Source organism: Cannabis sativa, chromosome 3 (genome assembly GCF_029168945.1).
Source record: "Cannabis sativa cultivar Pink pepper isolate KNU-18-1 chromosome 3, ASM2916894v1, whole genome shotgun sequence".
NCBI classification, from domain to species: Eukaryota; Viridiplantae; Streptophyta; class Magnoliopsida; order Rosales; family Cannabaceae; genus Cannabis; species Cannabis sativa.
The window spans coordinates 10,063,134-10,089,980 of NC_083603.1; the positions used below are offsets into that span (position 1 = coordinate 10,063,134).

Below are 26,847 nucleotides of genomic sequence, written 5' to 3' on the forward strand. Positions count from 1 at the left end.
GTTTTGTTCAAGATTCAAAATTTTTGTTATATTTAATTTGGAAAAAAAGGAAGAAAAACTTTGCTATTTTCTAAAAAAAAAAATAGTATATATACCACAAATTTTGTTAGCATGTCGTATTTTATATTTTTTTTTTATATTTTTTTGTTAGTATGATTTTTTTTCTTCTCATTTTCTTTTCAATATATATTATTAGAATTCAATTTTTTTAGTTATTATATTATTGTATTAATAATTTGTTTTATTATATTAAATATATACAACGATTATAAGTGAGATATGTGATGAAAACGACTTTGAATATAGTAATGAGTACAAGTGAGATACAGTGATAATAACGACTCAAACTGACTACGAGTGACATATGGTGATTACAATGATTTTAAAATGATACGTATGATGAGTAAACTAAGAAGTTAAAAATAAAAAATAATAAATCTCATATTTGGTATGGAAAGAAAAATTATACAGAAAAACATCCATTCGTTAAAAATCTTCATATTAAACTTGAAAAATTAATTTATTTATTTTTGTTGTCTACACGTATTTTTTTTTTTTTTTAATAGTTTCCCTATTTTTTTTCTTACCAAAATTCAACTTCCAAATATAGTCATGTGTGAAGAATTGTATTATGATTTTTCTTAGATTATTAATTTGTATTTCTGAGAATAAAGAAATATATTATATAAAAAATATTAAAATTCAAAATTTGATATAAATTTATAACTTAATTATCACTAAACAAAATGTAACCCAGACAAAGCGCAGTTTGTTCTCTAATACCACATTCCCATATTACACATACTAAATATAAGTTTCTTAGTCACTACCTATTTTACTTGTGTGTGGTTTAAATTTATCTAGAAAAGAATTATTAATTGTGTTTTCACACTACTTTAATATTATATTTTTATTCCTACCCAAAACACATGATATTACAAAAATATCCTCAAAATAGTTTAATGTCAACACAATTGGTAAGAAAAACTGGTTATATATTATTTCTTTTGAATAAATTTACACTTTTTATCATTTAAAAGTATGCTAATTAATAATTTTTCTCTCCGAACTTTGACATGTACCAAATCATGCCCCTTGAACTTTTTTGGCCGTTAAAAATTCCCCCTGAACTATTGAGATTGTTTGATTTAAGGACTTTTATCTAATTTTAGTAAAAAAAGTTCTAACATGGATGAAAGTTCAAGGGACATGATTTAGTACATATTAAAGTTTGAGGGGCATGATTTGATAGATATCAAAGTCTGGGGAGCATGATTTAGTACATAAACAATCACTGAAACATTAAAATTGAATGAAATTAGATAAAAGTCTTTAAATCTAACAATCTCAATAGTTAGGGAGGAATTTTCAACGGCCAAAAAAGTTTAAAAAGCACGATTTGGTACATGTCTAAATTCAAGGGAAAAATTACTAATTAGTCTTAAAAGTATAATTGTCTACAATGTGTTAGCAAGCTTTATCATTCTTTAATCAACATGGCTCACATACTATAAATAATAAGTATGTGGGTTCATTGGCTGCCTACCAATATCTGTATATGATACAAATTTAGCTTAACTATTGAATGAATAATAAAAAAAGTGCACAAAGATAAATAATAATAATAAGTACATATTTGAAAGTAAGAATTATATATTACAAAAGCAACCATTACAACCAAAAAAAATATTCTACAACCGACCTCATTACAATTTATGAATACTAAGAAACTGATGTTCATCTTCAAAACTAATCCTCTGAAACAATGTATAAAAAAAAATCTATTATATACATTAGTACCATGAGTAACTGTTCAAACTCTTTGATGCCACAAGGCCATATTTCAAATTTGCCAAGTGTAGTAATCTATTATATACAACACATTAATTATATGGTTCACTATATTGAAGTACTCGTTTATTTTGCTTAAAATCATATTTAGAAAAGAAAGTCGAATGAACAAGATCACGAAGAACAGGAAACACAAGGTACCCAAATAAAGTTATTGGAAAAAGTTGAAGGGCAATTGTTATGTAAGGTAGTGAATTTGGTCTACTTGATGTAAAGGATGTGACACAAAAAGATACCATCATGAATGTCACTGAGATAAAAAGTGAAATAATTCCACCGATAAATGAACATGGTAATGGTTTAAACAGTTCTGTTTCTGTAAATCTCGATATGAGGATGGTCAAGAATAATATTATAGATGTTATTGAAGATGACATGGCAATGGAATTTGATAACAAAAGAATGAGAGGTACTTGATTATTGTTACCATATATGTTAAAAGCTTCTTGTGCTATTACTGTAACAATAATTGTTGCCACAATTAGACTTATTTCAGCATTTTCCTTCATCCATTTTTCTGCCTCTTTTGCCAAATTCGTGTGACTTTTGGTGAATAAATCCTTTGGTGTTTGTTTTTCTTTATTTCTTTTGCTCTTTAGCCAAGGTTGCACAATATTCTCCACTTCCTATACATTAATATAAAATATATTGTCATCATTTAACATAAATATTGACCATCAATTAATAATATATATGTATATGTAGAAGTAATATTTATGACTGAGATTAATTCATTAGTTGCTTCATGGAAAAGTTAATTTAATAAGAAAATTTATCATAAAATTATAAACAAAATATTAAAGTACGTAGGCCACATACTTTAAAAAATAAAAAAAAATATGTACTCCACATTCATGCATGAAAATTGAAAAGTCTTATCTATTTAAAATATGTACTAAGTCATTTTGCCCAATTTGATACTTTTTTAGTGACGTTTTTGTAGCTCTGTCCCTTTCTGGTAACCTTATGGTAATACCGTATACCGTTTCGACAAATGGTTAATATGGGTGTAATTTACTAATCGATGTGGTCGTTTTGATATATACTACTCTTATTTTTGGCAATGTTTTCGGTACACCGATTTCTATCGCCACTGATAGTTAATGTACACCATTTAGGTGAGGTTTCAGAGCTCCATACTTTTAGTATAGTCATGTTATATCTCGTTGGATTTAATTTTGAATGTAGAATGCAATGATGATAATTATTTAGCCATTTGATGGCATAAGTGAAAAGTGATATTTAAGATTGGAGTAAACAATTGGAGCTCAGGACTTGAGAGCTTAGGATTGTCTCTTTGGACAAAGTTTAATGACTTGAGAAAGGTAGGGACTCAACTTGATTATTGGACTTAATTTTTGCATGTATTGAATATTATTAGACATATTCTGATTTTTATGATTTATAAAATAATTAAAAAATTAAAAAACTTAATTTACATATTTTTCTGGACTGTTTTCGGACAGTGAGTGCCAAATATATTTTTATACAAATATTTAAGCAGGTTATGATTTTTTACGTTTATTCAAAATACAACAGTTATGCTTTTCTAAAATAAAAGGGAATATATTATTTTTTTTTTAATTCTTATTTGTATGTTTTTGGTTATACTAATGAAAGTCATGTTGATCATGATTTGTGCAGATTGTTATTTCATGACCTAGTCTCTATGTCATCGTAGGTAGATCAAGTGTGCACTCCTCTGTAGGTGAAACACCTAGAATAAGTACAAGAAGTGAATTAAATTTGAGCCCCGGTATTATGGTAGTTATCAGGTGCAACTACTCAGTTTTGGATGTCGTTTTCTATGATTGGTATTGAGAGCTAGGGGTCTAGGGATGGTTTGATGTGCATTTTGAAGCTTGATTTCGTGATTATTTTTGGTCTCTCTATTTTGTTTATCCATTTTGATAATTGTGATGAAATGTTTTATTTTTAAAAGCTAACTATGTAAGAATTTTTATTAAACCAAGGGTCTTTTGATATTAGTTGTTTTTCTATTGGGCTTTGTAAGCTCACCCCCTATTTTTTTTCCCATTTTAAAAATACAGTTTAATGCTAATGGATGAGAATGGTATGATTAGAGAAGAAAGTCATTATAAGTTTAGTATTATTCTATTTATCAAACTTTCCATTGAAAATTGATTTTGAATTTAAGCTTGAATGGATGGCCTAAATGACTTAAATTAGCTATGTACTAGTTAGAAATGACGAATGATGGATGCTAGATATTAATTTAATATTTTATTGACTTATTAAATATATCTATTTGGTGAGTACAAAATTATGGGAATATTATTCTTCTTTAATATTGCTGAGTGGTCCTGATTTGGTTATTAATATTTTCTTTATAATTATGGGAGCTATTCCATTATTTTTGAATAAGTATTTTGTAATATAAATTAAGAGAATATTTATAAGCTTTATCTTCCTATACAAGGGTCAAAGTGTGATCTTTGACCACTTAAATTATGGATATTACAAATCTACCATGGCCTAGGGCTCGGGTCGTGACAAAAATATGGTTTCAGAGCACCGGGTTTAATTACCTCAAAGTGTGTCCCCAAACATTAGATTTATTTTAAACAATAATAGAAATAAGTATCTAGATATTTATATGTATAGGCATATTTATATTAGTATCATCCAGTTCGCACTAACTGATTAGCTTTTTGTTCTCAAACCTAAGAAAATTCCTCCAAAAGGAAGGAAGATAAAGAGAATTGTTAAAGAAGACGCCACTCAAGCTAATGTCCAACCTCCACAAGCTAAATTCCCTATGAACGCTCTTCTCAAAACCTTGCCACTCAAGATGGACCTTATTACTCGATAGAGTCATCATTTTTAGATCTTTCATTGGATCCAAGTGTCTGAGTTTGGGGTGGACAAGATTCCATGATAGCTGAAAGGTAGTTGAGGCAGACAAGGAAAAACTTCAACACATTAGGAACACTTTAAGAATACCAAGTTACTTTTGTCGTGTCCAAGTTAGAGGGTGGTGCAGCAGATTGGTGGCAGACCTTGTCCAGGACAATGGAACTGATGGAATGACTTGGCTAAATTTTGAGAGAGTTTTCAAGGAGCAGTATTTTAGTCCATCTCACAAAAGGGCGTTGATTGGAGCATTTGATTATTTAATACAAGGGGATATGACTATGAATGAGTTTTGCATGAAGTTTGTATAGCTATCATTTTATGTATATCCTGGTGTTGTTGACCAGCCCTTGGTGATTGAACAGTTCATGCATCGTTTGAGGCCTGCGATACGTGGTCCAATAGCCCTTTTGACCTATAACAACTTAATTGAGTGTGTGAAATAATCTTTGCAAATTTAGGCTCATCTAGAAGGAAATAAGAGGAAGAATACAAGCAGAGGAAAATGAAATGATCGAAAGATGACTAATAAGAATCAAGGGCAGTGGTCCCAAGGACAAAAATTTAGTGGGGGTAAATGATCGAAAGATGACTAAGAAGAATCAAGGGTAGTGGTCCCAAGGACAACGATTCAATATGGGTATCACTAGTAGTGGTTCTTCTAGAAAGACTCATAGTGGACCAAACAGGTGTTTTAGTTGTGGTAAGCAAGGTCATAAGAAGGAAGATTGCCCACGAAGACAACAAAGATTTCACGAACCTCACAACGGACCCATAGGGAGCTATGTAGAGTTTACTCGTTTCCATGGATAGCCCAGGACTAACCAATCTCAGTCTTCCTCTTATGGTTTCATACCCTAGTCAAGCCAGCAGTCTCAGTATCAAGATTTGTTTAGGCCACAAGGTTCAGGGTTCAACATGGGGTACTCATAAGGCTTCCAAACTTGTGCTCCTAGTGAAAGTCAATGAAGGTATAATCAAGGTGGAGGGTCTAGTGCAAGTATAAGCCAACCTAGTCATGGAAATAGAAAAGTAAAAGAAAATTCATTTGCTCAAGGCTATGCTCTTGGGATAGATGATATACAGGTTGGTTCAGACTAGATATTTGTTAATGGTATGGTTCTTATCACACACTCTTGGGCTCAGATATTTTTTTTTTATATTGGTGCATCCCATTCTTTTATATCTTTGATTTTTGCTTGTATGTTGGGTTTGAGTTGGGAAACTTTTAGTCCTGTGTTGCATTTGAGTGTACCTATGGGAGGACACGATGATGTATCCACCATATGTAGGTCAGTTTGTATTGTGTTCGAGGGACACAGGTTGTTTGGAAACTTATTAGTGTTGCCTATGGGGAAATTTAATGTGATTCTTGGTATGGATTGGTTGTCTACTTACCAAACTGTTTTGGATTATTCACGCAAAAGAGTGACTCTTTTGACCCCTAGTGGTAATTTCATTGTTTATCGAGCCAACATGAGTTCAGTGAGATAAAATTCCTTCTGAAGGGCATGCTTAGGTGGCAAGAGAAACTTAGAGTACTATGGGAATTTGTTTGTGATCGATGGTGGGTCTAGGAATTTAGACTAGTTTTCCTGGATATCTGTGGTTAGTGGTTTTTTGGATCTATTTCCAGAGATTTTACCAGGGTTATCACCAAATAAGGAGATCAAGTTTTGCATTGATTTAATTCCTTGAGTGCAGCCAATTTCTATTGTGCCTTACCGCATGGCACCTGCAGAGTTGGCTGAATTGAAAAAAAGACAATTAGGGGAGTTAATGGATAAGGGTTACATTAGACATAGTACTTCCCCATGGGGAGCTCTGGTCTTGTTTGCAAAGAAAGCTAATGAAACTTTGTGACTTTGTGTCGATTATAGAAAGTTGAATCAAATGACAACTAAAAACAAGTATACTCTGCTGAGTATTGATGAATTATTTGATCAATTTGGTGGTTCAAAGTTCTTTTCAAAGATTGACTTGAGGTCAGGCTATCATCAATTGAGGATTAGGGAAGAAAGTATCCCTAAGACTTCTTTTAGGACACATTATGGACACTTTGAGTTTTGGTGACGCAATTTGGATTAACGAATGCACCTACTGTATTTATATGGATCTTATGAACAGAGTCTTTAGACCTTTCTTGGATAAGTTTGCGGTGGTATTCATTGATGATATCTTGGTATATTCTAAGACATGTGAGTATCATGCCTAACATTTGGCAATAGTATTACAGACCTTGAGGGATCATCCATTATATGCTAAGAAAGAGAAGTGTGACTTCTAGATGACTGAATTCGAATTCTTGGGCCATGTAATTTCTCAAGATGGTATCATTATTAATCCTGCAAAGATAGACTCCATCCTACAGTGGGAGAGACCAAAGAATGTTACTGAAGTTTGAATTTTTCTTGGGTTATCAGGCTACTATCGTCTTGAGGAGAATTTCTCTCGAATTTCTATGCCTTTGACAAAGTTGACAAGAAAGGAAGTAAAGTTTGTGTGGGATGATAGTTGCGAAGAAGCATTTTCAGAGAATTGGAAGAAAGATTGACTACGACGCCTGCTCTCACTATTCCTAATAGTGAGGAATAATATGTGGTATTCACTGATGCTTCAGAAACTGGCTTAGGAGGTTTTCTCATGCAAAATAGAAAGGTGGTTGCCTATGCTTCTCAACAATTGAAACCACATGAGACCCTACGCATGACTTAAAACTTTCTGCGGTAATCTTTGTCTTAAAAATTTGGAGATGCTATTTGTATGGCACAAAGTTTGAGTTATACTTAGATCATAAGAGCTTGAAGTATCTTTTTACTCAGAGGGACTTGAACTTGAGGCAAAGGAGATGGGTTGAGTATATGGAGGACTATGATTTCACTTTTCAATACCATCCTTGAAAAGCTAATGTAGTAGCTAACACACTAAGTAGAAAACCTCATGGTACTTTTTCATGTTAAGCTTATGAAAATTCATAAAGGACAATCACAATGGGTGATTATAGCTTTCAGTACTATGAAGGGGAAGAGGTAGCTTGTATCTCTAACATAGTGGCTACAGTGTTACTTCAACAAGTTAAGTAACGTTAGTGGCAAGATGAAAAGCTAAGACTTATTTGGAACTGAATCCGTGATGGTAAGAAATTAGATGGGTGGACAATTAATGTCGGAGGGTACTTATACCATAAGGGAAGACTAGTTGTTGTCGATATCTCTAATCTTAGGGAGTCCATTTTATTGAGGCCCATAGATCCAAGTTTTTTGTTAATCTTGGAAGTACAAAGATGTATCAAGATTTGAAGAGACAATATTGGTGGGAAGGTATGAAGAGAGATGTGGCTAGCTTAGTAGTTAAGTGTATTGTTTACAAGAAAGTTAAGGTTGAGCATAAAAGACCTTCAGGTTTACTTCAACCTTTGCCTATACCAGAATGGAAGTGGGATAATATTACAATAGACTTTGTTACTGGATTGCCATTGACACCTTTAAAGCATGACGTTGCTTGGGTAATTGTTGATCATTTGACTAAGTCTGCTATTTTATTTTAATTAGAAAGGATTACCAGCTTACCAAGCTAGCTCAACTTTAAGTGGAAAATATAGTTTGACTAAAAGGAGTGCCTTCAAGTATTGTTTCTGATAGGGATCCTCAATTTACATCAAGGTTTTGGAAGGCCTTGCAACAAGCCTTAGGAATTGAGCTTCACTTGAGTATTGCCAGGCATCCACAAACAGATAGACAACCTTAGAGGACCATACAGACTTTGGAAGACATGCTTTGCTCTTGTGTTTTGAATTTTAGAGGTAGCTGGGGGGAACACATGTCACTGGTAAAATTCACATATAACAATAGCTACCAAGCCAGTATAGGCATGACTCCTTATGACGCCTTATATGGGAGACCATGCATATCGCTATTGTGTTGGGCAGAACTAGAAGAGCATGTCAGTATCGGACCCCAGATTATTACTAGTACCACCGAAAAGATCAAGGGAATCCAAGAAAGGCTTAAGTTTGTTCTAAGTCGTTAGAAAAGCTATGTCTTCTTAAAAGTTACTCCTATGCATGGTGTAACGAGGTTCGGAGTGAAGGGTAAGCTACCCCCGAGGTATGTTGGACCTTTTGAGGTTATTGAGAGGGTTGGGGAGGGCACTTACCGACTAGACTTACTAGCCTGATTGGGGCACGTTCATAATGTGTTCTATGTGTCTATGCTGAGGAAGTATACTCAAGACCCATCACATGTCATTGAGTAAGAAGCCATCCCTCTTCAGGTCGATGTGACTTATAAGGAACAACCTGTAGAAATCTTAGCAAGAAGCTAAAAGTGTTAAGAAAAAGAGAGTTCTAATAGTCAAGGTCTTATGACAAAACCACAAAGAAGACGACACTACTTGGGAGTTAGAGTCCGAGATGTATATGAAGCATCCTCACTTGTTTAATTTTTAATCTGAGGTTGTACTTTAAAATTCCAGGACGAAACTTCTTTTAGGAGAAAATAATGTAAAGACCCAGCCAAACCGAGTAGGAAAATAATATAATAAATAATAAGATAAAGGATGTGAGACCCACAATTTATTTTATTATTTATTCAATTTATTTTTTCTCCCACACCCACCAGAAAAACTCCCTCGCTCTCTTTCCCATTTCTCTTTCTCTTTCTCTCTCATCAAACACTCAAGAAACCACAACCACCACCGTCGTTGGAGACCCTACTTCGACCACCACCTGACCCATGCACTGCACCACTCGAACCGCCGACCGTCAGCGATCTCAACCCCCCAAGAAGCGCCTCTTCATGCACCACCATTAGCGAAAGATCACGAGTCAAAGTTTGAAGGTTCATATTTTCAAATTTTTCGATCACCTCCAATGTCTGTTTGACGATCTATCTTGACCACTAGAATTAGCTCATTGAGGAGAACAATCTGCACTAAGTCATTTCGCCCAACTCGATACTTTTTTTTGGTGACGTCTTTGTAGCTTTGCCCCTTTTTGACAAATTTCCAGTGATAGTGTGTGCCATTTTGACAAATAGTTAACATGAGTTTGATCTACTCGTCGAGGTGGTTGTTTTGATATATACTAGTCCTATTTTTAGTGATAAGTGAGGTTTCAGAGCTCTAAACTTTTAGTATAGTCATGTTATATGTCGTTGGACTCAATTTTGAATGTAGAATACAATGATAATAATTATTTAGCCATTTGATAGCATAGGTGAAAGTGATATTTAAGATTAGACTAAACAATTAGAGCTCGGGACTTGAGAGCTTTAGATTAACCTTTTTAGACAAAGTTTAACGACTTGAGAGAGGTAGGGACTCAAATTGATTATTGAAGTTGATTTTATATGTGTTGAATAACATTTAACACATTCCAATTTTTATGATTTAAAAAATGTTTGAAAAATGAAAAACTTAATCTGTATATTTTTCTAGACTGTTCTGAGACACTGAGTGTCAAATATATTTTTGTACAAATATTTATGTAGGTTAGGATTTTTGAGTGTGTTGAAAATACAGTAGATTTTCTAAAATAAAAGGGAATATGTTCTTTTATTAATCTTATTTGTCTGCTTTTAGTTATACTGATGAGAGCCATAATGTTGATCATGATTTGTGTACACTGTTGTTTTACGACCTAGTCTGTGTGTCATCAGAGGTAGATCAGATGTGCACTCACCTATATGTGAAAGACCTAAAATTTGTACAAGAAGTGATCAAATTTTAGCCACGGTATTATAGTAGTTATCAAGTGCGATCGACTACCCAATTTTGGATGTCATTTTCGATGATTGATGTTGAGAGTTAGGGGTCTAGTGGATGGTGTGATATGAATTTGAAGCTTAATTTTGTAAATATATGTGGTCTCTCTATTTTGTTTATACATTTTTATAATGGTGATGAGATGTTTTTTTTTTTTTTAAAAAAAAGCTAACCATGCAGGGATTTTTATTAAACCAAGGGTTCTTTGATATTAGTTGTTTTTTTTTACTAGGCTTTATAATTCCAAGAACTCATTTAGATGCTAGTGGAGGAGGATGGTACCGTACCGTTGATGAAGAAAGTTATTAGTTTAGTCTTATTCTATTTATCAAACTTTCTAAACTGATTTTGTATTATTTAAGCTTGAATGGATGGTCTGGATGACTTAAATTAGCTATGTACTAATTAGAAATGAAGAATGATAAATGCTACTATTTTGGTTTTTTATTGACTTATTAAATTTTTCTATTCGGTGACTACATAACTGTGAGGATATTATTGTTCTTTTATATTGTTGAGTTGTACTGATTTGGTTGTTAATACCTTCTTTGTAGATATAAGAGTTATTCTATTATTTTTGAATAAGTATTTTGTAATATAAATTATAGGATCATTTATAATTAAGCGTTATCTTCATAAAATGGTCAAAGTGTGATCTATGACCACCCAAGTTATGAATATTAAATATCTACCACGGTCTAGGACTCGGATCGTGACAAAAATTGTGACTAGATATCAATTATAGGCTAATTAGGATTTTTGCACCCTGAACTTTTAAGGTCGTTAAAAATGCCTCGTGAACTATTGAGATTGTTGGATTTAAGGACTTTTGTCTAATTTCATTCAATTTTACTATTTCAATGATTGTTTTTGTACTAAACCATGCTCTCCAGATTTTGAAGTCTACCAAATCATGCCCCTCGAACTTTGACATGTACTAAATTATGACCTCTTAACTTTTATCCATGTTAGACTTTTTTACTAAAATTGGAAAAAAGTCCTTAAATCTAATAATTTCAATAGTTCAGGAGCATTTTTAACGACTTTACAAATTCAGGGGGCATGATTGGGTACATGTCAAAGTTCAAGAGGCAATCCTAATTAGCCTAAATTATATCATTCTTATGTTATCATTAAAAAATCTATAACTAAATTTTTTAGTCACAAAAATTATAATTTGTTGTACTAAATATATTTTTTAACTACATTAATACTTGATGTGGCTAATTTTTTTTTGATAACTTATATATAAATATTTTTTTTTTAACTAAAAGTGATATTTTATAAAATGGTAATATATTTTGTAGTCAATTTATATAAAAGTTAAAACTCATACTATAAAATTCTCTCATATATATATAATAAAAGTTAAACTCATAAAATTCTCTCATATATATTAATATATATACATATATATATTTATATAAAAGTTAAGCATATTTTGTACCTTAAACCACAAGATTTCTTGTCGCATTTGTAGAGCTGCTCCCGAGACGGCATTAAGTCTTGATTGAGAGGGTAATTTGGCAGCAAGATGCAATAAATTGTTTCCATCTTCATCATCTTCAAAAGAATTTATCACACTTCTTGCTATTCCAATCTCATGTATCAATTTAAATATTCTCACATGGCGTTCTACAATTGCATGGTGAATAATTGTATATTTAGTTTCATAATCTTTGGCCCAAATTGCTTCTGGGTATAAACTTAAAATTCCTACTAAGAATTCAAAATTTCCTTGGTAAGCTGCTTCAGTCAAAAAATTAAAGACACTGTAATTTATAAATCCTGAAACTCTATCATAATCGTAATTATGATGTATTAGAAATCGCTTCCAAAGTGTTTTGACCAACTTAAGAGCTGGTATCTCCTTTGATGGTCTCCCTAACAATCTTGAGGAAATGAAATCTATAAAAAGAAGAGATTTTATATTAATTGATTTATAATTATTCACTAAATTAGAAACAAGAAATATAGACAAAAAAGTGTATATATATTTATTAGAATAAGTGCATATAGTATTAATTAGATCAAAAAGGGGAAAGTAATTAATTATGTAAATATAATGTTGATGATGTTATAGTTGTCTTGATTTTACAGCTGTAGGAGCCAAGTTAGGGCTCAGAAGGTATCGCCTTAGAGATTGAAGGCTAGGCTAGGCATGCAGAGCCATGCAAATGGGTGGTTTTTTTTAACAAAATTTTAGGTTTAGCAATTATGGTAGGATTTAGTTAGGAAAAAAAATATATTCTCTAGGGTTAGGAAATATTAATTTTAAGAATTAAAGCTTATATAGGTTGCTCCCCATTAATTAATTAAGTTTATGTTTTCTATTTTTCAAATCTGTAAAGAAGGCTTTTTTTAGCCAAATACTACTATTTTTATCATCTAAAGACTGTTTTATTCTAAAGTACCAAGGTTAAGTTTAGTTAGAATGAATAAAAATATAAAAATATAAATAATATAAATGAGAATGAGAATGAAGTAAGAAAATTTGATATTATAAAAATAATAATATAAAAATTATTACTAAGGCAATTTATAAAATTATTACTAAGATAATGACTAATAAACCACTTGAGGCTAGCTCAAGTGGCCATAGGTGGGTGTGTGTATCTTGGAGGTCCTGTGTTCGAGTTCCAAGTAAATATGATTGTAATATATAAACGCTTAAATAAAAAAAAAAGACTAATAGAATGAGAAAAGTTCTCTCAGGCGTTATCCTTTGAGCAAAGTACTTTCTTACCTTGTAGATTGATCATTGACAATGTCTTTATTGGTTTTAAGTGTATTAATACACTTAAAAAAAAAAAAAACACGATGACATGAGTGCTATTAAACTTGATATGTCTAAAATTTATGATCAGGTGGAATGGTCTTTTTTGGCTCACATTATGCAGAAGTTAGACTTTCATGAGAGTTGAATTGGTAAGGTGATAGAGTGCATTTTCTTTGTGGAATACTCTATTCTTTTAATGGTGACATTTATGGTACTATTCTTCCTGGAAGGGGCCTTTTTCAGGGTGATCCCATGTCGCCTTGTTTTGATTATGTGCTGAAGGCTTCAGGGATTTGGTAAACAGGGAATCTGATAATAATTTGTTGGGGGAATCCCTTGTGATAGGTCTAGGTTGATTATTTCTCTTCTACTCTTCGCTGATGATAGTATCATTTTTTTTTTTTTTTAAAAAAAAGCTATTATTTTGGCATGTGAAAGATTCAAACTTCTTATGTCTTCGTATGGTGTGGCCTCTGGTTAGAGTGTGAACTTTGAGAAGTTAGCTATCTGCTTTCGTCCCAATATTTATGAGGCGAATAAGATTGTGATGACCATGGCTCTTGGGGTGGTGGGGGTTGAGTGCCACGAAAAGTATATTTGGGCCCCTTTATTTTGTTGGGGCAACTAAGTCAGCGATATTTAATTAATTATATCCTGGATCGTATCTAAAAGAAGGCTAATATTTTTCTAATGGTTGGTAGAGAGATCCTCATTAAAGTTATCATTCAATCCATCCCAACTTATATTATTTCCCTTTTCAAGCTTTCGAGAGGTTTTGTGAAAAATATTCATTGCATGTGTGCAAGATATTGGTGGGGGTGATGATGTGAAGATGAAAATGCACTGGTGCAAATGGAAGAAATTGTGTTGGCATAAGGATGAAGGTGAAATGAGGTTTTAGGATTTAAGACTTTTCAACAAAATCCTTTTGGCTAAACAAGCTTTGAGGTTGTATTAGAACCCTTCTTCCTTGGCGGCTCGGGTTTTGAAGTGTTTGTATCATAAAATATTTTATGGAGAAAGGAATTATATGATGCGTTGGGGCTATTTGGAGAGTTGGAGATGGTAAAGAGATTGATATTTATGAAGAACACTGGTTACCTTTGACTAATGGCTTCTGTGCATTGTCTCCAAATTTTCTCGGGGTTGGTAGAATGGTGGATTGCTTGCAATCTAATCTGGGTGTTTGGATATTTATATGATTCATGGGATTTTTTTGCTTGATGATGCTACAACTATTCTTTCAACCCCTTGGTCGACAATCCCATCTTGTGATAAATTGATTTGGGGTGATAATTCAACTAACTTCTATTCTGTTAAGAGTGGTTCCTGGCTTGCTACTAGATTGTTGGAGCACAATAGACCTTCTACTTCTCAAGGGTCTTCGAGATTGTGGAAGAAACTATAAAGTCTTCATCTTCCCCCAAAAGTTGAAATGTTTGCTTGGTAAATTTCACACAATTGGATTCCATCCATGTTTAATTTGAATACGTATGGTATGCTTACTGATGACCTTTGCCCTTTGTGCGACACCCAGGAGGAGACTACTCATCATGCTTTGTGGGGATGCTCTTCTCTTTCTCAATGTCGAAAACTTTGTGAGTTTAGCCTTGGAGATCCTTTGGTCACTTCTACTAATTTTATTTCTTTTATCTATCTTATTTTGGATCCACTGCCTAATTCTCAATTGGAGTTAATCCTTGTTATCATGTGGAGAGTTTGGTATGGGAGAAATAAAATTGTTTGATATCCACTGAGTTGGTGGTCAATTGGGCTCGTGCTTTTTTAAGTGATTATCAGAAGCCTCTTTGGGTTCCAAAGAGACTAATCATTGGAGTTTTCTTGGGCATCACATATCGAATTCATCTTTTCTTATTATGCCTTGTTGGGAACCTTCTCTTGGGAGTTGTTTTAAGGTCAATATTGATGCAGCTCTAGACTTGAAAGGTGGTTTTTGTGGCATGGGTATGGTTATCCATGATGCTCATGGGGTTGTCTTTGCCTCGACTATCTAGCACTTGGTTGGCTTTTTTCAAGTTAAAACTGCAAAAGCTCTTGCTCTTCATCATGCATGTATCCAATTTCATCTTCTTGGTTTGGATAATGTTCAATTTAAAATTGACTATCTTAATGTGGTTAACAAGATCAACAATATTGTTCTTTTGGACTCATCACTAGGCTTAATTTTTAGAGACATTCATTGTAATTTGGCTCTCTTCCATAATATGGTTACTAACAAAGTTTGGTAGCCAGGTCACCCAAATTGTATTCATCATTATCTAGTGGCTGATGCCATAAATCTTTAATGATGTCCCCCTCTTTCTCTTTTTTAAGAGCTTTTGCTTTTTAGGGCGGAGTTTGGAGTTTTCTTCTTAAATAAATAAATAAATAAAATAATAATAATAAAAATTTTATTGGAATGTTATTTCTTTTTATTTTAAAATGAAATAAATATTCCACTAATAGTGAAAAAGGTTATTCTATTGTAATAATACTCCAATTATGCATGGAACTAAATATAGGCGAGGGGGCAACACCATGTATTTTTAATTAAAGGTGAATTTTATTAGAGCATCTTCAATAGAGGGATTACAAAATCCCACCCTTAGAGAGTTGGTATTAGAAATGCATTGTAGCTATAAAAGATCAAATTAAAATTGTCGCCACACCAACTTCTCATGGCAGTATTACAAAGGCTGCACACAAAGATAAGGTCATGCTGGTTCAATATAGTAGCTGATCTAAGATTTATGGTTTGTGCTAATCATGAAGATGAAACCATTGAGTATGTATTTTTTACTTGTCAATTTAGTATATGAGATGTTTGATTGAACTTAAAGCTAGCTTGGTTGGAATGAAGATCAAATGTATGCAACATATATTCATGCTGTGATAAGATGGCTTGCCCAAGGGAAAGCAATGAAGAGCAGGCACATGGTGGTGGTTGCTGGCTAGTGTACAGATTGTGGTTAAATCGAAATGAAATTTTGTCAAATTCTAAATGTTTTACAATTGATACAATTGTAAAATATGATGTTAGGAACAGAATTAGGTGGGCGAAAAATTAGTAAATAGATTTAGGCTTGTTTTTCAAACAAGAAGCGATGTTTAGGTTGTAAAGGTGTTTTGAGACAATACAACAACTTCCTGGGAAGACTGTATGAGAACATTCAGATTAAGTTATATTTAGTTTGACTCATTATGAAATATATGTAATTTAAATTGTATAAGGAAAGAGAGAATTACTTATTATTCCTCGATTTTGATCATTTGCAAAAATGGAAGGATCCTTTTGTGATAAGTAATGCAAAGCTGTACATGTAACTTCAAAGTCGTCGGACATCCATGCAATAGTTGAATCTTCTCTTTCACTTTCAAGCAGAATATTTGCTAGATCTACATTGAAAATGTTAATAATTAGTATGTACATTTCAAATTAAAAGAAAAAAAAAGAAAAAAATGTGTTTGGCAACAAGTTAAGTGATCTTTATTTTTTTAGGAAAATAGCCAGCCTCATAAAACTACTAACACACCTCCATGCAAATCACAATTGTGAAAGGGTCCCAGAACTAGAAAAACTTCATTAATCAACTGACATCAGCTATAATAATTAAGTGATCATATTTAATTAATTAAGTACTAAAAAAATTAAATACTGTTTTGTTTGTTTGTCTTGATTATTTTCTTTTTGTTTTTTGTTTTTCCATATGGCTTAATATTAGAAGCAAAACAACACAATCATGTTACAAAAAAATAACATAAAAATAAAAAGTTACAAGACTTTTTGATTAATTTGTATCATATATATAATTTAAAAATCAGGTAATAAATTGGGTTTAGATTTATGTACCGTATATATCATTGTTGACACAATTGAAAAATATACCAAATCTCTCATTTTGGTCCATGTAAATATTTTGTTGTTGATAGCAATTATACAATGTGGATGCAATGTCACCATGTCCAAAGCTCGTAGCTATGAACAATGGTGTCATATCTTGACCTCCATGGATCAAGAACTCACGTCTCATAATTTTAGGATGAAGAAATATTTGAACGATGTTCATAGCTCCAGCTACAACAGCTGAACAAAAGGCTGTGTTACCTTTTTTGTCTCTTAAGGTTGGATCAATACCATCTTCTTTCAATAACATTTCCACAAACTTAGATTGTTTTGCACCTGCAACCAACACTTGAAGATCACTATATATTATAACACTTATCATCTTTTCAAACATAAAAATACCAATTAATAGGTATATGATAACTAAAGTAGTATCGGCTGTCACTTGCTACTATAGTGTCTTATACAAGAAATGTCACTTTTATCGGTGCATTTCACAAACTGCGCTGATAAAAAGATCAAAATTTTACCAGCGCACATTTGTAGTGGTTAAAATCTAATTTTACCAGTACATTTGCGCGCTGAGAAAAATTATTTTTGCCAATGTTTTTCATTTTGTGCTGGCAAAAGTTCTAATACCAATATTGATTTGTTAACTCTTTTTGCCAACACAATTTGTGCTGGCAAAAGTGACATTTCTTGTAATCTCTTGTAAAATATGTATCGAATTAGACAAATACTAAAGTTTGTTTACCAAATTTTGAATTTTTATTTAAAAATGTAGCTTTAAAGGGATTGTTTTAAACCTGCGGCAACATGAAGAGGGGTCTCCAATGTAGCACTCGTAATTGCTGCGTTCACTGTTTTTGTACGAGAAATTCGATCAACTTCTTTGTCTAAAATCTTTTTACCCATTTTCAAATTTCCACTCAGTGCAGCATGATGAAGGCCATTACAGGTTGACCAGTTTTCTGTTTTTGTTTTCCAAAATTTTCGTCAATATCGAAATTAAATTAAAAAACATACATGTGAATGCATTAAATGAATTTTAAGCTTGCACTTGTAAAACACCTTGAAATTTATAATTTACCATACACAATATTTTCTCACAGTAGCAACAACTACTTTTTTTTTTTTTCAACAAGACTACCGTTGCAATTATTTTTTTCCACGGTTCACTTTTACCAAATAACTATATTATATATATAATATATTATATAAAATTTAAAGTATATTTCCCAAGGGAATCTCCCATTAATTGACCTGCTAGCTAGAACATAATAAAACAACCTCTAGTAATCAATATTGTACTTAACATTAATCATCGAAATATCTTCAAACCCTAGGATCTTAATTAAACACGAGCCCATTAAAATTATTTTGGAAGAAGATTAACCTACCAATATGCAATATATGTTGTGTAGAAACATTCTATTCTCTCACAAAATTATATTCTATCTCTTATTTTTACTTCTCATAGCTGTCTTAATTAACACTCTTTTCCAATTTCTTAGTTTTCTCCCTATATATAAATATATTGAAAAGGAACCTTATAAAGAAGGTGTTGACTCTTATCAAAGAAAAACAAAAATTAACAAGATTCAAACAGGTACAAATTTAACAAGAGAATTAACTATAAATAGCATATATATATATATATGCTTATTGTAATAATATATAGAGATTATATATATCAAGCTTTTGTTCATGTAATATAATTAACTATAATCTAATATATATATATATGGAAGAGGTTTCAATGGTTACATTTTTATTGTAACCATCATGGTTACATTTTTTTAAGCCATTGGATTATTATTAAATGGTTGTGATTAATTTGGAAATTAAATAAAAATAAATAATAAATAACTTGTAACCTGAAAGTGACCTAATCATTTATTTCCTTATAAAACTTTAATTAAGATTAATTATATTTTAAAATTAAATTAATTATAATTATTAATTAATTTTTTGCAATTTATTACTATATAAGGATCTTTTAGCAATTTATATTTTTATACTTAAATTATTTAAAATTTTATAGCAAAATTTTTATAATTTAAAATTATACACATATAATTTCATAATTTAAATTTTATTATACTTGTAATCTTAATTTTAAAATTATTACACTTAATTATTTAATTTTTTTATTTAAATATTTAAAAAGTAAAAAATGAAATAAGTTGAAGGATTTTTTAGAAAAAAATGGCTGCACTTGTTATCGATTGATTAGCTTGAGGCCTCATACTTAATTCATATAATTGTAACAAAATAATTAAATATCATTTAAAAATAATTAATTATTTGAAAATTTATTATAAGAAAAGAATTTTCATTTGTGTCAAAAGAAGTTTAATTTTTGTAAAAAAAATAAATTTTATTATAAATATTATAATTAAATGACTTAATTATTAAAATAATTCAAGCAAGGATTTAAATATAAATATTAATTGCTAAAAGAGGTCTTGTTAAATATTTAATTAATTATTTTAAGAAAATAGTTAATTATAATTAAATAATTCTAAAAAAGGAATGTCTACTATTTAATTAATTATTTTAAGAAAATAGTTAATTATAATTAATTAAATCTAAAAAAGGAAAGTCTACCTATTAGTAACCTGCTATTACAGGTTAAAAAAAAATGTAACCATACGGTTACAATAAAAATGTAACCATTGAATAGTCACCCATATATATATATATATAGGGTTTTTGCCTTTTTGTATGATGTGTAATGGACTGATCGATTTGCCTACAAATATTTACTTACCTTTGTTGAGTAAATGAGAGGAGGGATGAAGTCCGGGGCTGGTAGGAGCTGTTATGTAACGATCATCATCTTCCATTTCTCAATCCAAGGCTATCTCCTATAATATTTCAAAAAGAAAAAAAAAACTAAAGGCAATCAGAAGAATAAAATGATGATCATAATTTCATGATAAAATGTAGAAATCTTCATGAGTACAAATAAGAGCACATGATATAATTAAATTATTGGAAATATAAGTACCAAGAGGATTTGGAAAGGATTGGTAGATTGGAATATTCTGATATAAAAGGCTCTTAAATGGAAATTAGATAGATGTATTATACTGAACAATTAAGAAAGGATGAGCTCCCATATCTATTATATGAAGTTCGAAAACATGGTGAAATGAAATATATATTTATAATAGAGGTCGTGCACACACTATTTTTTTATCTATTCATTTATATGGTAAAATAAAATTCAATATTACACAAATACGATTCTTTGGCAATATACTACTTCTGAGAAAATACACTGAAAAGGTGTTCTGCTCCACTTCTCAGCTCAGCTCCATTTTTATCGTCAAGGGATATTCTGAGACAAATTAAAACGTACAAAAAAAATGAAATAATCTTATTAATCGGTTTGGCTTCTTCTAACTAATGCAAAAGTATAATAGAATTGGAGAAAGGATATTAGGTTTTTCTGTCAATAAAAAGACACGTAAAAAAGATTAGAGTAAGTTAATTATATATATTATCAAGTTGTCATATAAAAAATGAAAAAGGATCAGATAAAATACTATTATATAACTCCTTAAAGAATAGGGCAGTTCTGTCGTTTTATACATATAATGCAAGGGGAATAATATTTGTTCTTTCGCTATAGTTTAATTAATTTAAGCATACATTAAGAATATATTATTATGGAAATGAGAAATATTAGAGGGGCATTTATGGTTGCTATAGCACCTTGTGACTGTGAGGTATAATATATAGCTATAATTTAATATTGGGTCTCTCACTAATTTTGCTTTAATAAGTATTATAAAAAATAGTTAACTAAATTATAATAAGTTAGGGTGCCACATTGCAAATTTGCAATGCTGTTGTATGGAGTGGACAGAACTAAAGACACAAGATGACATGGTTCAGTCGGCATGCTTTGTAATTTTGTTACAAATTATATAAATAATATATATATATTTATATAGTACTCATACATACGTACGAGTATTTATTAAGCTTTGGCTCTAAGCTCACCCACTAGTAGTCCAAAGAAATTTCTCACAACATTATTCATAATAAATTAATCTCGATATATATAAATTAATGTTTTGGTTATTCTTCTAGGCTAATAGCTATATACATTAATGTTATGGTTTGCATGATATATAATTTTCTCCAATTTCTTAAGTGACAATTCTTTTTATTTGTTTAAATTATTACAAATATATGTACCATACTACAAGAAATGTCACTTTTGCCAGCACATTTTTGTGCTGGCAAAAGTTGGTATTGCGCTGGTAAAATAAAATTTACTGGCAAAAGGGGATTGCCAAATCAACGTTGGTATTAGAACTTTTGCTAGCATCAAATGAAAAGTGCTGGTAAAAATAACTTTTCCCAGCGCGTAAATCTGCTGGTAAAAGTTAGATTTTAGCACTGCAAATGTACGCTGGTAAAACTTTATAAACCTTTTTGTCAGCGCAGTTTGCAAAATACGCTGGTAAAAGTTACTTTTACCAGCGCAGTAGCGAACTGTGCTGCTGATAAAAGTGACATTTGTTTTATACAGTGGCGGACCCAGAATTTAAAGTTAGGGGGGGCGTAAATAAATTTAAAAAGAAAATATAAAGTGTAGTTAGTGGGATTTGAACCTTTACCCTCTAACCTATTTACTAACTACCTTAACCATTACACCAAGGTTACTATTATATCTATAAATATCATCTTTTAATACATATATATGTTGTAACTAATTAAAATACATATACATTTTTTTCTCGATTTTTTTTTCAGGGGGGGGGCGACTGCCCCCCCTCGCTACAATGTGGGTCCGCCCCTGGTTTTATATATATGATTTGATTGATTTGTTTAGAGCAATCCCAAGAGTTTTTTTCACTCTATTCTTTAAAATACATTACTAAAACCTCCACTTTATTTATTTTATCTCAAACTTTTACATTTTATAATACATCAGCTTTTGTATTTTTTTCTCTATATGATTTAAATATTATATTTTTAATATATTTTATTTATTTTATATTAATAATTTATATAATATTACACATATAGAAAAGTTAAAAAAAATAGTATTAAAATATGTTTAGTTCAATGAATAGTTATTTGTACATTTAGTTACTATTCAAGCTAAAAAAATATGTAAAATAGTTAAATTCAAGAGAATAGAATTAAGGGAAAAAAACAGGAATATTCTAAAAATGGAAAAATATTACAACAATACTGTGGGCCGGCCCAATGAACATTTGTACAGCCCAAAATGAAAATATTACAAAAATACCACTTGCCCTTACCTTCAGCCGCACGTCACAAACGGAGAGGATGAATGAAGCTCCATCGATGCAGTCGGCCACGCAACCAGAATGAAACCAGATCGAACGTAAAACAACTGTAAATCCCGTCGAATTTCAATAGGAAACGAACAAATCCAACGATCTAAACAGAAATTTTTTTTAAAAAAAAGAGCAGGACAACCGTGGAGAAACTGAATTTCAACATTTGATTTCGGTTTTTATAGTGCAATATCACTCAAACGATCGTCGAAAATTCAGATTGAAGCAATGTAAATCTGTATTGAACAGATCTGGAGCTCCCCCTCAAATCCAAAAAAAAAAAGGTATGAACTGAATTTTTTTTTCAACAATGATACACGGCATTTTTAGTTGCATTCTGGTTGATTCACTGGTGTGCAACAGGAAATTCATATGGTAAAACCCATAAACAAGAACTGATTCTGATTACGGAAACAAGGGATACTAATAACTTTTTTTTATTTTTTTTTTTGCGTTGGCTTACAGTTGCATTATCGTTTGAAAATGGTTTAGAAATCATGAAGAAGTGTTATATGACAAGTACCAAGAGCTAGCATATATACAAGGTAAGATCTATGTTAATGGTAGCAAATTAGTTTTATAATAGTTGTAAATCGATCTGATTCGAATAAACATGATGAAAAATGACAATGCGTAAGAACTATGTAATTTTGGGGATATAATTGTGGTTTTTCAGTTGGTTTACAGTTGCATAATCATTTAATAATAGTTTCATTACGTTTTTTGCAGGAATTTATTGTGGAAAAGATAGAGGACAGAACAGTTTGAGACATGGTTAGCTTCCCAAAATTTAAATGAAGTTTCTTAATAGTTTTATTCTCGTTTCTTTGTAGTTTATTAACAACCAAAAAATGGCAAAATCAGGAATCAGGACAGGAAATACAATGCTTGAACAAAGGAACAGAGATAGAAGTAAGTTTGTACTCTATTTCATAACATAATAAAACCAGTTTTAAAATTCGTTGCCTCAGACTAATAACCATTGCAAAAACACAGGAAAGGAAAGACATTCCATTCCTAGTCTTCTACAATGGAAAATTCGATGATCGAATGAATTATGAAAATTATGAAGCCAGTGGACACTACATTTCTGCCAATTGTAACTATGAAGATTTGCAACAGAAACCCAAAGATGCCCTGGAATGCAACCAAGAAAACACTGTTTTGCAACTGAAATATCAAGTGAAGGAAGGATACCAACCATTGAGGATAAAGGATGATCAAAGCCTGCATTTCTACATACAACTCAAACTGAAAGACCCCGACTTCACAACATACCCAATGTGTGTGAATGTCATCAACAACCCAACAACAACCATCGATGCAACATTCTTTGGAAATGACAATTCATTAATTACACATAGAAGCGCCTTCCAACCAATCGAATACAATGCAGCAACAACAGAAGACTCAACAAATCAACAACATATAATCGAAGCAAGAGTACTGGAATTTGGGGAAGAAAGTTTTGACTTCATGGACTATGCAAAACTTGTGGCAGAGGAAATGGTCGAGCAACTGGAAAACAACAGAAAAAAGGAACCAGAAATCACAGATTATGACGAACTACTAATCACAGATGTTAGGCTATTTTTAGCCTATGTTTTGGATCCAATTTATGTGCATTTTTAGCTGTGTTGGGACGGAATTACGCTTGTTTTCTATGTTTTCAGGTTCTTTGGAATAAAAGAGGTCTCGGGTGCAGAAATTCGTTAAAAGACGTGCTGAGCCGAAGAAAACTCAATTTTTGAGCAATTGTGCATATCTGGCCGCGGCTAAACACAACTTGGCCGCGGCTAGATCTCGAGGTTTTACAAGGCTTCAGTCGCCGCGGCGATGAAGAGGCTCGCCGCGGCCAGTTAAGAGATACAGAGAGCACCCAATTTTGCAATATTCTCGCCGCGGCGAGAGGAAGCTTGGCCGCGGCGAGATCCCGTACGGACCAGGGGCATTTTCGTCCATCGAACCCTAAATTTCAATTATAAATAGAAAACTGCGATTGGAAGTCTGGGAGAGCGATTTGGAACCCTAAAACACAGCTGAGAGCGGCAGGAAGAGCATAGAGATTCAAGTGAAGATCCAGAATTCATCCACCAACAGTTCTTTCCTTTATTCCTCTTTAATTTATTTATGTTGAATATTGCTATAGGAATGGTTATGGATTTATTTCTGAACTAAATTTCCCATTTAGGGAGGATGATGATTGTTGTTTAATGTTTTGCCTAGTTAATGTTTAATTACCATTCCTCAATTCTTGTGTGTGAAATTATCTTAGTTTGTTCTTAATTTCATGTTTAAGATTGATCACCTTGTGCATGCTCTATGATCTCAATTCGAAATCTGAAAAGTGAGAATTGAGAATGCTAAAATTAAGATAATCAATGTTCTATGTGAAACGAAAGTATTTGCATGACTTATGTGACGAGTAGATTATTGCTTAATGCTGATTTCATGTTAGTTTAATTAAGGAATTAATTAGATAACATGTGATTTAGAATCTAGAAGATCTGAAAGGAGCTAGGTTATTTCATAATCTGTCATTCACTCCAAGAATAGGATAGTAATTAAGCATTAACGATTTGGGTAAACAACAACAGGATTCTCCTCCCTATTGTCTCATCTTGCTCAACTTTAAATTGTGTTATTAAGTTTTCTGAATTTCTTTCATATTTTACTGTTTTTAAATCATAATTGCTTTCGATTTACCGAATAGAATCATAAGTATAATTTAGTGGTACTTAATCCAATTCCCTGTGGGATCGACCTCACCTGTGTGAGATTTACTACTTGATTGCGTATACTTGCGTAGTGTTTAAAATTATAGCAACAAGTTTTTGGCGCCGTTGCCGGGGAATTGTTAAAGATTAATATTACATAAAATTATACTAACTTCTACTTTGGTATATTTTCTCTTGCTGATTTTTCTAACTTTTTTCTTGCAATATTTTCTTGATTTATTTCAGGAATCCTAAGTGCATGCGCCGTCAAGGACAAACAGTCATATTACCAGTTGATCCTGAAATTGAGAAAACTTGCAGGAGGAATCGAAAGAACAAGAGGCAAGAAAGAGTTTCAGCAACTGCTGAAACATCAGAGATCATGGCTACGAATGTGAACAATAATGCTGGAAACAATGGGGGTAATAACGGTAATAATGGAGGTGCCGTGGAAGATCAAGCTAATGGCCGTAGCTTGAGAGATTACATTCTCCCTACTCTGACGGGAGTGCAGTCATGTATCAGGCCACCGGCAGTGGATGCAAACAATTTCGAGATTAAGCCTGCCATCCTTCAAATGGTGCAGTCTTCAGTTCAGTTTGGTGGTCTCCCTTCTGAAGATCCTAATTTGCATCTCTCTAACTTCATGGAACTTTGTGAAACTTTTAAAGTTAATGGAGTTAGCGATGATGCCATTCGACTGAGGTTGTTCCCATTCTCGCTCAGAGAACGAGCCAAGAGTTGGTTGAATTCTTTGCCACCTAATTCTATTGCTACATGGAATGATCTGGCAACAAAATTCTTGTCAAAGTTCTTTCCTCCAGCTAAGTCTGCAAAGCTAAGAGGAGAAATCAATAATTTCTGTCAACAAGATAATGAATCTCTCCATGAGGCTTGGGAGAGGTTTAAAGATCTGATCAGGAGGTGTCCTCATCATGGTATAGAGAAGTGGATGCTGGTTCACAACTTTTATAACGGGCTGGTTGGTAATACTAGAACTTTAATAGATGCGACGGCGGGCGGAGCTTTTATGAGAAAGAGTGCTAATGAAGCGTATGATCTATTGGAGGAGATGGCTCTAAACAATCGGCGGTGGCCAACTGAAAGGAGTCAATCTAAGAAGGTAGCTGGTGTGTTAGAAGTTGATGCCATCACAAAGTTAACAGCTCAGGTTGAGGCATTGACTAAAATCATTGCAGGGCAAGCTAAACAAGCCCAAATTGTTTGTGAGTTATGTGGAGGAAGTCATCACTTTTCGGAGTGTCAAGCAGATGTGGATGATTTGCCAATGGATGAAGCTAAAGCCATTGGGAATTTTTCACAGAACAACAACAACAACAATTATGGGTTCAACCAGGGTAACAACAGAAGAAATAGTGGGTTTTATCAACAAAGAAATCAGAACCAACAGTTTAATCAGCAACAAGCCTCTGGTGGAAGTTCTAGTTTGCGGACGATTCTTGCTCCAATTTATGACCGAAACTAGATCTTCAATTAAAGACACACGGACTCGGATGGGCCGGTAGCAACTCGGGTAGCAACCCGCCCTCAAGGGAATTTGCCTAGCACAACCGAAGTCAATCCCAAAGAAAATTGCAAGGCAATTACCCACGAGGAGCGGTAAGAAGTATGATGGGCCCGAGTTACCACAACCAATTGAGGTAGACGAAGAAATAAATGCCGAACCGGTTG

General features: G+C 32.3%; 1 protein-coding gene and 1 non-coding gene across 2 annotated transcripts; both read right to left on the bottom strand.

Annotated features, from left to right (window-relative positions):
* Positions 1–1,612: 1,612 nt before the first annotated feature.
* Positions 1,613–20,412, bottom strand: LOC115709161 (uncharacterized). Its single transcript, XM_030637198.2, has 7 exons — positions 20,125–20,412; positions 19,885–19,981; positions 17,918–18,082; positions 17,118–17,447; positions 16,514–16,663; positions 11,936–12,396; positions 1,613–2,477 (listed from the first exon to the last, which is right to left on the bottom strand). Exons 2-7 carry the CDS (start codon positions 19,958–19,960, stop codon positions 1,884–1,886), a joined length of 1,776 nt encoding a protein of 591 aa, XP_030493058.2. The 5' UTR covers positions 19,961–19,981; positions 20,125–20,412; the 3' UTR covers positions 1,613–1,883.
* Positions 20,413–25,990: 5,578 nt separating this feature from the next.
* On the bottom strand, positions 25,991–26,097 carry LOC115696027 (small nucleolar RNA R71). The gene has a single exon (XR_004007628.2). It is a non-coding gene; the product is annotated as a small nucleolar RNA R71 (small nucleolar RNA).
* Positions 26,098–26,847: the final 750 nt, after the last annotated feature.